Consider the following 14,134-nt stretch of genomic DNA (forward strand, 5'->3'; position numbering starts at 1 on the left):
TCAGTGAGGTAGGGGCATTTTTTTGTTCCAGAGCTAGTGGTACTGTAGCTAGAAAGAAACACACCGTGCTGATTCATAAGTAATTGTGTTGCAAATTATAATATATGTGCTTTATTAAAGTGTAGCATGCATACTTTACCTTTGTGTTTCTTTGCCTCATCCCACTCTGTACATGCAAAGTTTCCAAAAAGGCATGTTATATATCAAAATGTACCTCATGTACCTTCATTTTCTGTTAATCTCTGTTAAGTTTGCATAATATTTGCCATCATTATTTCTAACTTATATGAAAAACACGTTTTGGGGTGTCAAGAAAAGACATCAGTATACAGAACAGAAACAATTCTACATGGTGTTTGTGAGACAGTAAAGAACAGGAACAAATAGCTTATGTATGTAGTTTACCTGGTGTTTGTGAAACATCTACTTCTGTGTTTGTCCCTTTGTCGTCCCCTTTGGGTTTCTCTGGAGGTTTTTCTGAATTAAGGACAAAAGACTAATCATTTCACATCTGATCTGATTATCTGATTACTGGTATTATTCTGTACCAGTAAGTAATGTTCAATATTTGCACATAACAGCTTAAAAAGACAGAAAGATAACAGTTACCTGAAGGAATTTCCATGTTTTCAGTTATGCCTTCTCTAGACTCTCCAGAGTTTGTTTGTGCTGTGCATGAGTTTGAATTCTCTAGAAAACATCATACAGTGCCCTACATAAGTATTGGAACACACGCTAAAGTTGACTAAAAAGAGGAATATAAAATCATCTTTTGGAAATGGATCTTAATGCCTTAAATTAAAAAATGAAGAAATATCCACCCTTTAAGAACATACATTTTCTTTGTGAATGAATAATGTATTGTAAATAAATAAATGTTTTCCTTAAAATACAGGGGTCATAAGTATTGGAACCCATGTTAACCCTATGCGTTAAAATTCCCATAGAGGCAGGCAGTTATTTCATGGATCCAGGACAATATGCACCCTGATAAAGTCTCCTTGGCCTTTGGAATTAGAATAGCCCCACATCATCACATACCCTTCACCATACGAGATTGGCATGGTTTTTATTTCAGTTAGTATTAGCTGGTTTCACTCTTATTGAGCTCAATGCAAATCAAACCAGCTAATAGGCTAACTGAAATAAAACCATGCCAATCTGCAAACTGCAAAAACCAACATAAAATTAACATTGGAATCAATTTCACTCTTAGAGCTCGTAGTACCTCTAGGTTGCGTCTCCTCATCTTCTTTCACTGAAATAATAAAGAGGTTAAACTCTGTTCAATATACATTTTATGTCTAAAAATCAACTATAAACGGCAACTGGAAATTGGAAAGTTTGCTAAGCCATGGAAATGAGTGAGGTTTTTTTCATGATTAGAAGTGTATGATACCATAAAACATCAACATTACATTTAGTGCTTTCTTCATCCGTGGGCTCTGGAAAAGAGTTTAAAAATAGCATAGCATTGAAGAATACATATGTGAAGAATACAATGTGTGTGTTTGCGTGTGTGTGTGTGTGTGCTTTGGGGTGGCATGAATGAATAAATAATTAATACGATGCAGACTTGACTCGGAAACAGTTTTGTGTTATTGAGTTTTGTGTAATGCTGAACAGCGCTTACAAAACACAATTACCTTTTCCTCCACTGGTCTTCTGAGAGAGAGGCCATTTAATTAAACCTGTGTCAAAAATGAAATGATGTCATCATGATGTCCAGTCCTGGGGTACGGTGTGGTGCATAGAATTGTAAACATATTAATACGTAAGTATACAATACCTTTTTTGTGTAGATGATATATGCCAACCACCATGAGACAAATTGCTAGAATAGCAATGACAACATCTTTCCAAGCTCCTGTTAGGAAGAAGTCAATTTTACTCAATTAACCTTTCTACCTTATCACATACAGTATATGCACACAACAATGGGATGTTCACATTAAATAAAAAAATACATTTAAAAAATAAAATTAAATAGTTTAAACATTTCATGTTGCACACTAGTCTCAGTCCCATGGGCTTTAATTTGAAACCACAACATGCAACTAGACGTTGCTAGGTTAAAGGTATCCAGGCAAGCACGCTGCTCCATCTAGCTTCTTCTTTTTTGTAGAACCTATCCTTTTTGTTATTTTATGTAATGTTCTGTTAGCCTGGGTTTTCCCATACTGCCTTGCGCGGTGATTTCAATCCCGCTGCTAAGCCAGTCTGGAAACTAACGGCCAAATGTTCGTCTGATGTTGGCGAACCAATCACAGAACATCCGAGAAGTTTCCGTTGCCTTCTTGCATCTACATTCGACGCCAAAGGATTTACACTGATGTCAATGGCAGCCCTTAGCGTTGCATACGAACGAGTTGGATGAGCTATGCGCATTTGATAGACATCCGTGGCGCCCAATGAACGGATCTGGGCATTTTTTCAAATACGAGAAAATGAACGTCTGGTTGCCAGACCACGTCTCATTTGAGAAGTGGTAGGCGTTAGCCAGGCTAATGTTCTGTAGTTTTTTTGTAATATCTTCTATAGTTAAAGAGACCCTATGCAACTTTTTCATGGTCATAAAATCGCTTAGAAATCGTTGTTTTGCTTGATTGACCAGTTTTATCATTTCCTCCCGCCGCCAGTGTCCCTATCCGCTATTGCAACCTTGCAGTTTGTTCAGGAGACGATCGTTCCCTGTTTACATCTGGAAGGCTGAGACGCATAAAGGACAAGAAGAACCACGCTGGCAATTTATATAGGCTATTTATATATAGCCTATATGTATAAATATACATGCTAAAGCTGTCGGGGAAGCTCTGCAGAGAAATATGCATGCATAAAACGAAATTAAAAACGAAACCGAAACTTAAGATGAAATCGCCAATCCTGCATAGTTTCTCTTTAAAATGAGTCCCAATGTTTTTTTGTCATTTTGCCGCATATCATCAACTGGTGTTTGGTTGAAGAGCTAACTTCAATGTCAGTCTCAGTCATCAGTAAGCAGTGACTCTGTTGAGAGATAGCCTACGTCCATTCAACAGCGAACTGATGCACAAGCTGTACTTCCAATGTCTGGCCTGGTGCTGTAACTTGATTCTGTAACTTCGCCTGCTTTGTGAGAGATTCACTAGCCTGGAAATCCAGACCCAAATCTAGAAAGATTTGGTCTGGCTATGAGAAATGAAAATGTCCCAACTCGAGGGGCGGCAATTCGATAACACTACGACCAATGCTTACTGACTGTTCTGGACTTCGATGTTGCAGTGCTGTCGTCATCTGTTTAGCTTGCCTCTGGCCCACCTACATCAGGTACAATGATGTGTTTGGTGCAGCTCAGCTCCAAGGACATGGATAATGAGCATCACAACCAGTGTTGGGCAAGTTACTTCAAAAACGTAATACATTATGTATTACATGTTACTGTCATTTCAAAGTAATGTGTTACACTACAATATTACTGTCTCTGAATTGTAATGCATTACACTACTACTGCATTACTTTTGAGTTACTTTCATATAAACTTTAATATAAACTTTATATATATATATATATATATATATATATATATATTTTTTATTATTATTATTTTTTTTTTTTAATGTAGTTTATTATGCTTAATCCAGCTTAATCATAGGCAACATTTTTTGAAACCGACAAAGGGTTAGTCTGATAAATTGCACTAGAGATACGGTAACTTTAGACTATAGCCTTCATTAAAATCAGTGCCCACTAGCCTATATTATAACCTAAAGCCAAAGACCTGACAAGATACACTTTTTTTGCATTTCTATTCCACTTGAACCTCAGGAAGTAAAGAGATTTGTGGCAGCTACTATTTATTGCTAATGTTTATTGGGTTTAACAGACGTTTTTGTTTGGATCACAGATTGACATGATGTTGTTATTTACAGCAGTGACAACCTGTTGAGGCAACAACACCTTACCTTGCTAGTCTGGACGGGGGTCTTGCTAAAAGCTGGTGACTCCACTGCTGACAGCGGATGCATACTGTATCTTCAACCATAGGCTACTCTTCCACAAGTCTCCTTACTTCTTGAGGTTCAAGTGGCATCGCGGAACGGGATAATTTATAGCTGCTTTGTATAGTCTCCTCTCGTTTGCTTTCTTTTTACTCACGTAGGCTAATGTTAGCCTGTTATCGCTCTAAACGTTTCGTGCAATTACTTGTGCTATTGCGGTATATCTTTTGGTTTCGCACATAGTGCACTTAATATGTCCCATCCTCATATCTTTATCTCTAACAAACTGAAAGTAATGAAAGTATGTCCATCTTGAACATGTACTGTACTGTCCGACGTCGAGCCTGCTTCAGCTTCAGCCATCTTTTACAAATAAGAAAAAAAAACATTCTAGGCCTTTATTTGCGTGGATTGTTTCTCCTCTACTGATCTCGCGTGGCGATTGTATAAAAACAAAACACCACTTAATTGCAATGTAACTTGCGTTACTGACCTTTGTAACGAGTTACACATTACCCATTTCGATTTTGGAATGCCTTACATTACCGCGTTACAGCAAAAAGCAATACATTACAGTAATTACATTACTTTTGTAACTCGTTACTCCCAACACTGATCACAAACGAGTGACTCGCTGAGCACATTCAAAGTGTGCTCTGGTGCTTTGTGTTCCACCGTCCGCTGAGCTGCTACCCTGGAAATCCAGAGTTCTTTGACATTGAGATCCCATCTGAATACCAGGATCTATCTGAGGCTTTCAGTAAGGTGAGAGCCACACAGCTGCCACCTCATCGCCATTGGGACTACTCGATTGACCTCTTGCCGAGGGTTCCACTGTTAGGTTAAGGCCATGCAGGAATATGTGAACGAGGTTCTGAGACAAGGTTTCATTCGGCCATGTCAGCAGGGTTCTTCTTTGTGGAAAGAAGGATGGCAGTTTGTGCTCATGTATTGATTACAGAGCCCTCGATGACATCACAATATAGTACCGTTACCCAAGTTCAAGTTCAAGTTTATTGTCATGTACTTATAAAAAATATAAAAATGTATAAGTAATGAAATTCATTGTGCTCAAGTGTCCAGAACTAAATTAGAAAGAAAAATAAATAAATAGATACAAAAGAGGGGTTGGGGAGCACCAAGGGACACCCAGGAGCAACAGGGGCAAGGAAAAACTCCCTTGTTCAGGAAGAAACCTTGGGCAGATCCACGGCTCAAGGCGCATACAACCTGGTGAGGATATGGGAGGGTGATGAATGGAAGATGGCGTTCTCCACTACCACTGGCCACTATGAATACCTTTACCCTATGAGTAGCCAATGCCCCATCTGTGTTCCAGTCATTTGTCAATGAGGTACTCCGAGACATGCTGCAAAAATGTGTTGTTATTTATTTTGATGACATTCTCGTATACTCTGACAATATCCATGTACATGTCAAGCATGTGAGAGCAGTACTTACCAGACTGCTTGAGCATCAGCTATTTTTCAAAGTTCCCAGGGAGTGCGGATGAATGAGGAGACTGGACTGGTCAAGCGCCAGGACTACTAAGGAGAATCTTGAGTATACTGTAAATGCACTGCTAAACGTCTCAACACCCGACAAGCCAGATGGGCCCAATTCTTTACCTGGTTTCAGTTCACCATCTCATATCGTCCAGGCTCAAAGAACACCAAGGCTTACTGTCTCTCTCGCATGTTCGACACAGAATGGCGCTCTGCCACGCTGGAACCCATTGTCCCACCAACATGTATTCTGGCTCTAATACGGTGGGATCTGGAGAGGGAGATCCGGGAGGCCGTGGCTCATGACCCTCAACCGCCTGAATGCCCTCCGGGCAGGATGTATGTACCCAAGCCTTTGCGAAGTTGTTTCATAACCTGAGCACATACATCTCTAGGCACAGGCCATCCTGGCACCACATGCACCCAACAGCTGCTGTCTTCTCAATATTGGTGGTCAACCCTGAACAAAGATGTCCAGACTCATGTTCAGTCGTGTAGTGCTTGTGCTCAATCTAAGGTTCCTTGACACTTACCTGCGGGCACCCCGGAACCACTGCCGATTCCTCAGCGTCTATGGACTCACCTCTCCATAGACTTTGTCACCAACCTACCTCAGTCTGAAGGTAATACTACAAATTTAGATGACAGATTTTCAAAGGGGTGTTGTCTTGTTCCTCTGCCTGTCTCCCTACATCCTTACAGACTGCTGAGGCCCTTTCCCACCATGTCTTCCGATATTTTGGCCGACCTGTGGACATTGTCTCCGACCGCGGCACCAAATTTACCTCATTGTTTGGCGGGCCTTCATGGAGAGGCTGGGAGTCACAGTGAGTTTGACCTGGCGCCATCACCCACAATCCAACAGCCAGGTGGAGAGATTGAACCAGGAAATTGGACGGTTCCTTAGATGCTATTGTGGGGACTGTCAGAACGACTGTAGATTTATTCCCTGGGCCGAATATGCTCAGAACTCACTAAAACATTCTTCTTCCGGCCTGACACCTTTTCAATGTTTTTTGGGTTTTCAACCACCTCTCTTCCCCTGGAACCCATATAGTACAGAGGTACCAGCAGTGGAGCAGTGGTATTCTTGTAGCAAGAATGTCTGGTCTTCCACTAATGTTCACTTACAGAGGGCCATGAAGAGACAAAAGAAGGCAGCTGACCATAACTGCCAAGAGGCCCCAACTTACCTACCAGGCCAGAGGTCGTGGTTGTCCGCAAGGGACATCAATCTCTGCCAGCAAAACAAGAAACTTGGACCACGCTTCATTGGACCTTTCAAGATCAGATTGAAACAGATTAACAATGTAACGTACTGTAACACTTGCAATTACCTCCTAATTTCGAGGTCTCACCTTCATTTCATGTCTCCCTCCTCAGGCCAGCAGTTCCTGGTCCACTGATATTGATGGGGAGCCGGCATATGCTGTGAGAGTGCTTTTGGATTCAAGACGGAAAGCCAGATGACTCTAATATTTAGTTGATTGGGAAGGGTAGTCCCGAGGAGCGATCTTGGGTTGTGGACGAGGACATCTTGGACCCCATGCTCAAAGCGGAGTTCCACCGAAGACAGACCGTCTTGCTCCATGAACCCGAGGCCATCCCTCTGGTCCACTTTGTAGAGTATCTGGAGATTTTCGTCAGAGGGGGTTTTGTCACACCCACGCTATCCCAGCCCTCTGTTCTGGCTCCAGTCTCTACAGCTATTCCAGTACGGCTTCCTACCCAACCAGCAGATCCAATCTGTTGAACTTGATTATGTTCCTATTTTAACCTTGTACTCTCAGTTTGCGTTGTCGGTTATTATTTGTGGATTCAGTGTGAAGCTCTATGTGTAGAGAAAACTTTTGTTGTGTTTTCCCACTGTGGCCTTTTTATCCAAGTAAAACAACGCCTTGAGCATCTGCATCCTTGTTTTCATGTCTCCGTTTGTGACAAGGCATAACTAAGACTGAAATTTATGCACTGTCAATCATTTCAGAACAACAGCAAAAATCTTTCTTGTAAATAAAGGGAATAAATGCAGTTGTTTGATCAGTTTCAAAGACAACACATTTCCTGAATTTTTGGACATCAAAGAACTCTTTTCCAGGCCAACATGCAAAGCCAATTCAGATTTGCTACAGTAACCTGGGTCCATCCAGGCTAGCCACCAGTCAGTGTCAACAAATGGTGATATCAACAAGTGATCTGAAAACATGACCTCTGAGACATGTCGAATCAACGCTAAAATAAGCTAGCGGGTGAACTAACCCGCGTTCACCCGCGTTCACCCGCGGTTGTATCTGCCGTATGTGTATTTGCATACACGCGATCTGATTGGCTGACGGATCCGTCGTTGCCTGAAAAGTTGAACATTTCTCAACTTTCTTGACGCAGGCAACGGAGCTGAAGGAACAGACGGACCCACAATGCATTTCGAGTCCACCCCATGCAAAGTGAATGAGATCCGTTGACGGATGTAGACAGTGTGAACGCGGGGTTAGGCCTGATTCATAGTCAACGCAAGGTACGCAAGTGTCGCAAGGAACGCTTGCTCAAGCGCGTATTTTGACGGCAACTTGAACACGCGTTGTTCGCTGCGCTTGATCCGTCCAAATGCAATACTTCGCTCATGCACTGGGGAGATAGCCTGGAAAACCAGCGCCAACTGCTGGACGGCAAAATGTTTTGCCTGCATTTGGGTCTGGCCTCGGACCATTGAACATTTGAAAACACTGCCCTGAATCTGGCAGATGGCAACAAAACCAATCACAACGCAGAGATGTGTTTTGAATCAACGTGGGCGAGGCACAGGGCTCTGGGGCGGGGTTTTGAGGGAGCGTTGGCCTATAGGCACAGACACGGTTTGAAAGACAACGGGTTGTGCTCATCAACAATGTTCCGTTGTATCCATTCATCGAGGCCAGACTAAATTAGACATCCAATCCATTTAGGCTGGTTTATCAGGCTACTGGGGAGAAGCAAAGTCAGGCATAACATTTTCAGGGTGACATTTTTCGGGACACTGGTGACAAATGGCGACGGAAGAGGAGTGCATACTTTGGATAAGTTCACACAGACGTTCCTCGTCTATCGCCGCCATGTCGCTTAACCACACTTCTTCAGTGAATTGATAAATGGGATTGACACAAGTACGTTGCTTTCATATTATTGCCCCCATCGGATACGCACGGTAATGCGCGCGCCGTTGCGTTGCGTCAGGAAAATTCTTACAACACACTTTGCGATGCAAGTACGCATCACGGCGTGACATGATCAGAGAAGGTTAGTTGGTTGTTGAGCGTGACTCCTACATTTCTTGCAGCAGACATGGAGTCAATTTTGATGTTGATGTGATGTATAGGTTTAGTTTGGGGGACAATTCGGTTTTTGGGAGGTTCAGCTGGAGGTGGTCAGAGATCCGTACCTAGACCAAGGGGTCATCCGGTGGAAAAGACAGATAGCTGTGTCATCTGTATGGCAGTGGTATGAGAAACTGTGCGAACGGATAATCTTCCCCAGAGATGTGTTGTAGATAGCAAAGATAAGGGGGCCCAGCACTGAGGCCTGGGGCAACCCTGTGGTGAAATGGTGAGGTGCGGACAGCTGTCCAAGCCATGATACTTTAAACGACCGCCCTGTGAGGTAGGATCCAAACTAGGAGAGGGCATGCTGGAGAATTTACTGCTGCACAGTACATACTGTGCTGCCTCAAAGACTTGATGTGAGATTCGAGTGTAGCCACCACTCACATTCAAATTGACAAAATGCTATGCTTTCCATGAAAATGAGCGTGCGCTTGTCTTACGCACGTTTTTATGTCGTACGCACATTTCATAAATGAGAGCCAATGACTGTAGTGTCAAGTCCGCTGATGTTGATGCTGAAGATGACCATCAGAAATGCCTGAAACAAACGCTAACAGACAGAATTCACCAACCCCCTTTGACACCTCGTTATCTTGTATTTCCACTAATCAGACCCACCTGTTGGGGTGCATGTCTGTTCTCTTGACAGGTGCAGAGCCACCCTGCTCTCCATCCTCTGTTGATCAGGCAGACCCACAGAGCAGGAGAGTGCGTCTGAATCCGAGGGTGAGACAAGCATCCAGGAGCTCACTGTCAACAAACCCTGGTCATCTGGAAGAAAAGGATTGGACAGGCAAAATCAGATATTTAAGTAGAAAGCTGTAAACTTCCTCATGAAATAATTTGCTATCCAGCCCTTTTTAGCCTTCACTCCAAACACAGTGCACTCTTTTGGAATATTGTGAATGAAAAACACATAGTGAGTTGGTATATCCTACCCTTGTAATGAGCCTCATTAAAGCCTTTTTTAATCTCAATTCCTCTCTTTCTCCAGATGATAGTGGGCTGTGGAGACCAACCCTCTGAAACACAGGTAACATTCACCTGCCCATTGCCTCTATCAGTGACTGATATGAGTAGGACAGAGCCTAGAACTGTGGAAGAGAGGGTAATTGAGTAAGAGAACCAGGAGAGAAATACAAATGGGAGACAATAAGAATTAAAATAACTGTGCTCTTCTGTTGAGAAATCTATGTACAGTAATATGTTCTATTCCCAACAGTGGCTGTGGTGAACTTGCTGAGAAAGGAAAACACTTTCGAGAATACTCAAAAGGCATGCAGGGCGGATAGTTCTTCACAGATCCAACTGATTTATTTTGTCTGACTTAAATTGCAGCTTGTTCAAAGATGTCAGATACCAGTTTAACTTTTCTTTGCACTGTCTAGACATGCTGAAATATGTTACAAAAATAAATGTTCATTTGAGTACAGCAGAGTACACTGAGGAAAGCCCACCCCTTGTAAGCTATAGACCATATAGGTTAATTAATTTGAGCTCATGTCAATGTTAAAAAAATAGACACTTTGACCTATTGGCTTCATAGGTCTTCTTACCTCTAATCTCTGTTTGCACACGTCCCCTTTCATACCAACTATCATGTTGAACATAGCACACGTACTCTCCACTGTCTGACACAGTGAGGTTCTTCAGTTTCAGGGATGCAATCCCCTTCTCAAGTCCCCCAGTCAGAGATACCCTGCCTGTGTACTGAGGGTCAGCAGTTTCCTCAAGCTGCTCGTTCTTGTAGAGCAGAATTGGAGTTTCATATTTGTCTGGGCGATACCAGCGCACCTCGCTTGGGTGAAACGCAGGAGTGACTGAACAGGGCAGAGTCAGGGTGTCTCCAGGTAAGGCCAGGATTGTCTCACCAGGTACCAGGATAGAGAAGGACACTGCGGCTGGAGAGAGTGACGATACACAGTTATGCACTCAGTGCACCACATGGTGGAGACAACGCCACATAAAAGGCTACAGCTCGAAGCCACTTACCCTCAGTCTCCTCAACACGGAGAACAACCAGCATGAGACAAACGGAACGCAACAACGGGAACAACATATCTGTAATCATAAAAACGCAGTCAATTCATTTAGCTGAGAAAACACGGTCAATTCATTTAGCTGAGCTTTTTCAATTATTAACACAATCATTTGAACAATTTGATGAATATGATCATACTCACTACTGGCACTCAAGTCATGTGACCATTTAAATTTGACCAACATATTATTTCTAGAACAGTTCCACAACATTGAAAGGCCCTGGTTGTAACAAATAAAAATGTAACCGTGTTATAGTCTGTTTTTTTTTTCAGTTTTGTTTTACAAACCATATTTCCAAAATGGCAGTCACATCTGTAGACTATAAAGTTTTAACTGAAAGATAGGAGTGGTACGTTTACACTCACCTCTTAAGATACATCCAGCCATGTGTGAAAAATATGCCTTCAAATATGCATTAAGACTTAATTTCAATGTCAAGGCATTAAAATAGTTCCTAATAAAGTCAGACCTACTGTAACTTACTGACCTCTTTCTTTCAATATCATCTCTCTTCTTCCGCACTGTTGTCTAACTAAGGCGTAAAGAGCGGTGAGCAATTAGTAAATCATTAACAGTTAGTTGTAATTCACAGCTCTGCAAAGTCACCTTGATGTCAAGTGACCAAAAATGAAAGTAAAATGTATCAGTGAAAGATAAAGTGTAAAAAGAAATGTATACTGCCATATCGCCACTTACAATATATTATATATTAGGCCTAGCATTGTTGTTTTTATGAAATGCAGGCATTACAAAACTACAATACTTTCCCAGTTATGATGGATAGTCAGTCAAGATTCATTTGTAAATTTTCTTCAATTACATGTGTGTGAGCACAAATACCTTCACAAAGACATTTCTGCCTGATGGGCGATTTGCAGGGTGGTCATCTGGGGGCCACTGATGTTTCGTTCCTTTAATCCTGAATCATCGTAAGGTGGAGGGGCAGCAACAGTGACGTCTCTCTCCTGACTGCTGCTGCTCACCCCCAGGATCCATGCTGTTCCCAGGCCTTATTTTCTTCTGAATGAAATATTGAAAATACACTGTGCCGTCTCCTCTGCCAGATCTGTCACTAAGTTTGGTGACAACAACAGGTTTGGTTCTGCAACCCTCTTACTGGGTAGGTTTGTGCTGTCCATCCTGCTTGGGTACACACAGATGTCAGTGTGAACTGCTTGTTTATTTTCAACAAGAAGGCAGTCCGATTCCCTCCACCAAAGCAGCAGTTGGCTCAGCCATAATCTCTGTTCTAGATGAGAGCGTGTGATGTTTTAATCAGTTGCCTGACCAAATAGCTCTTCATTCCATATGTGATTTTTCTCACGGATGGACCCAATATGTGTCCCTCAGCTCTAAGACTGCAACACCAGATTCACAATTGAGAATGGGTCTGGATCCAATCAGTTCATTTTCGATTTTTTTGAGGGGCAAAACCATTTTTCATTAAACCAACCCATTGTGTTGTCCCTCTATGTTTGGCCATAGGATTTATCTTTTTTTGTTCATTTTTTTTTATTCTTTATTAATTGTAGTAACACCCATGTTGTATACCATTGTACACATTTGTGACTGTTCCTATGTGCAACCCCATATCAGAAAAAGTTGTGAGTATATAAAATGTAAATAAACAGAATGTAATAATTTGCGAATCTCATAAACTCATGTTTAGCTGCCAAAAGAACTCAGACACTATATCAAATGTTGAAAATGACAAATTTGACTATTTTATGGAAAATAAATGCCAGCAACATGTTTCACAACAAAAAAAAAAGAAAAAAAAAAAGAGCAAAACCAAAAACAAATGGAGTAATCTTTCACAACTAATTATAGGGTAATTATTGGGTATGAAAGGATGGAAGGATGTTTATTTGTCATGTGCATATGATTACTGATGTAATCAGTGGTGGTGTGTGTGTGTGTGGGGTGGGGGGGGGGGGGGGGGTTGTAGGGAGGGGCAGGATAAGTGCAAAAAGCATTTGCATGTAGAGAAAGTGTAAGAGCTGCAGGGGGTGAATGATGTATCTAACTCCACAAGAGGGTGCCAGAGCAGTACTGGAAACACTGACCGCTCCCTATATTTTGTGACTTGTGAGGATGACACTACTGTACTAACATGGAATGGCAGCTGAAATATGGAGTATGAAATCTGTAATATATTCTGCCACTCTGACAAGAGTTTTAAAAACAAAAATGCAAAACATTTTTAAAATTAATTCTGCATTTGACTGGCAGCCAGTGCAACATGAACCAGAACAGGAGTAGCCTAATGCTCTCTTCATCTGATTTCCAGAAGTCTGGCCACTGCATCGTAAAGAACTGGGTCCGCCAAATCTTGTAAACACACGTCTGTGGCCTACCACCTTGCAGACACACAATGCTGCCTCAAAGTGGTGCTAAAAGCTCTTGCTTGTGCGCCCTTCAAGCCAAAATACTGTCCCTAAAAACAACACTGTTGCTTGCCCTGATGTCGGTCAAATGCATTTACTCTTTCAGTCAACCATACATCTATGCAGCTTGCCATTGGCAATCTGAGGATCGTCATACATCCTAACCTCCTCTACTAACCTAATGTGCTGATCTCAGTCCATCTGGAGTACAGCTAGCTGGCAGCCTTCCACTCTGACGTCCAACGACGAAAAGATGTATAAAAGATACTGTTCTAATCTCCTTCTTTAAGGCCGAAACAGTAGGCTAACCCATTTGTCAAAGCAGAAGCTATTGCTCCAGTGTACAAGGCCTAGTACACTGGAGCAATAGCTCTGTCGTTTAATATTTAAATTTTGCCGCCAACATCAATGCTACTGATCAGTGTCCGTTCTGTAAGTATCGGCCCACACGCTGTATGAGATCCGTCTGCCGAACTCCGGCAGTAGCCCATCAAACCATACCGGACCCTGAATGTAGTGTGGCCACCTCTTGGTGCCAGTACCTGGGGAGGCACTGATATCAAACATAAATGCAAGCTGGGCTTCAGGCAACACCTTCATCCACTTCAATAACCTTGACGTCGCATAGCATACACTTTCAGCTTTGTGCAAGTGAGGCCCAATATGCACATCATGCCTGCCCACCCGCCTACCTGTGTCAGTACACTGTTCAATGAATCTACGTAGGAAGAATTTGTGAGGATATTCATAGTTAAAATGTTTAGCCTGTTCACCTGTAAGACATCCCTCTATAGACATACACTAGCCTACAATGGAGAGGCTGATAAAACACAAAACGCTAGGATGCAAAGCTATCACCTATTTCCTTA

General features: G+C 42.2%; 1 protein-coding gene across 1 annotated transcript; it reads right to left on the reverse strand.

Annotated features, from left to right (window-relative positions):
* Positions 1-423: 423 nt before the first annotated feature.
* On the reverse strand, positions 424-10,436 carry LOC134075265 (butyrophilin subfamily 1 member A1-like). Its single transcript, XM_062530837.1, has 9 exons — positions 10,392-10,436; positions 10,056-10,074; positions 9,774-9,929; positions 9,454-9,606; positions 1,790-1,867; positions 1,647-1,691; positions 1,419-1,445; positions 1,194-1,258; positions 424-477 (listed from the first exon to the last, which is right to left on the reverse strand). Exons 1-9 carry the CDS (start codon positions 10,434-10,436, stop codon positions 424-426), a joined length of 642 nt encoding a protein of 213 aa, XP_062386821.1.
* Between the last annotated feature and the right edge of the window lie 3,698 nt (positions 10,437-14,134).

The sequence above is a fragment of the Sardina pilchardus genome, chromosome 2, assembly GCF_963854185.1.
Source record: "Sardina pilchardus chromosome 2, fSarPil1.1, whole genome shotgun sequence".
NCBI lineage: Eukaryota > Metazoa > Chordata > Actinopteri > Clupeiformes > Clupeidae > Sardina > Sardina pilchardus.

Bases quoted from the DNA above. Each gene is read 5' to 3' on its own strand.
- LOC134075265 (XM_062530837.1), bottom strand. From the start codon at position 10,436: ATGATAGTTGGTATGAAAGGGGACGTGTGCAAACAGAGATTAGAG. The intron at 9,607-9,773 runs GTAGGATATACC...CTTTTCTTCCAG, and splicing joins TAATGAGGCTCATTACAAGG to ATGACCAGGGTTTGTTGACA. The intron at 1,446-1,646 runs GTAATTGTGTTT...ACTCTTTTCCAG, and splicing joins GAAGACCAGTGGAGGAAAAG to AGCCCACGGATGAAGAAAGC.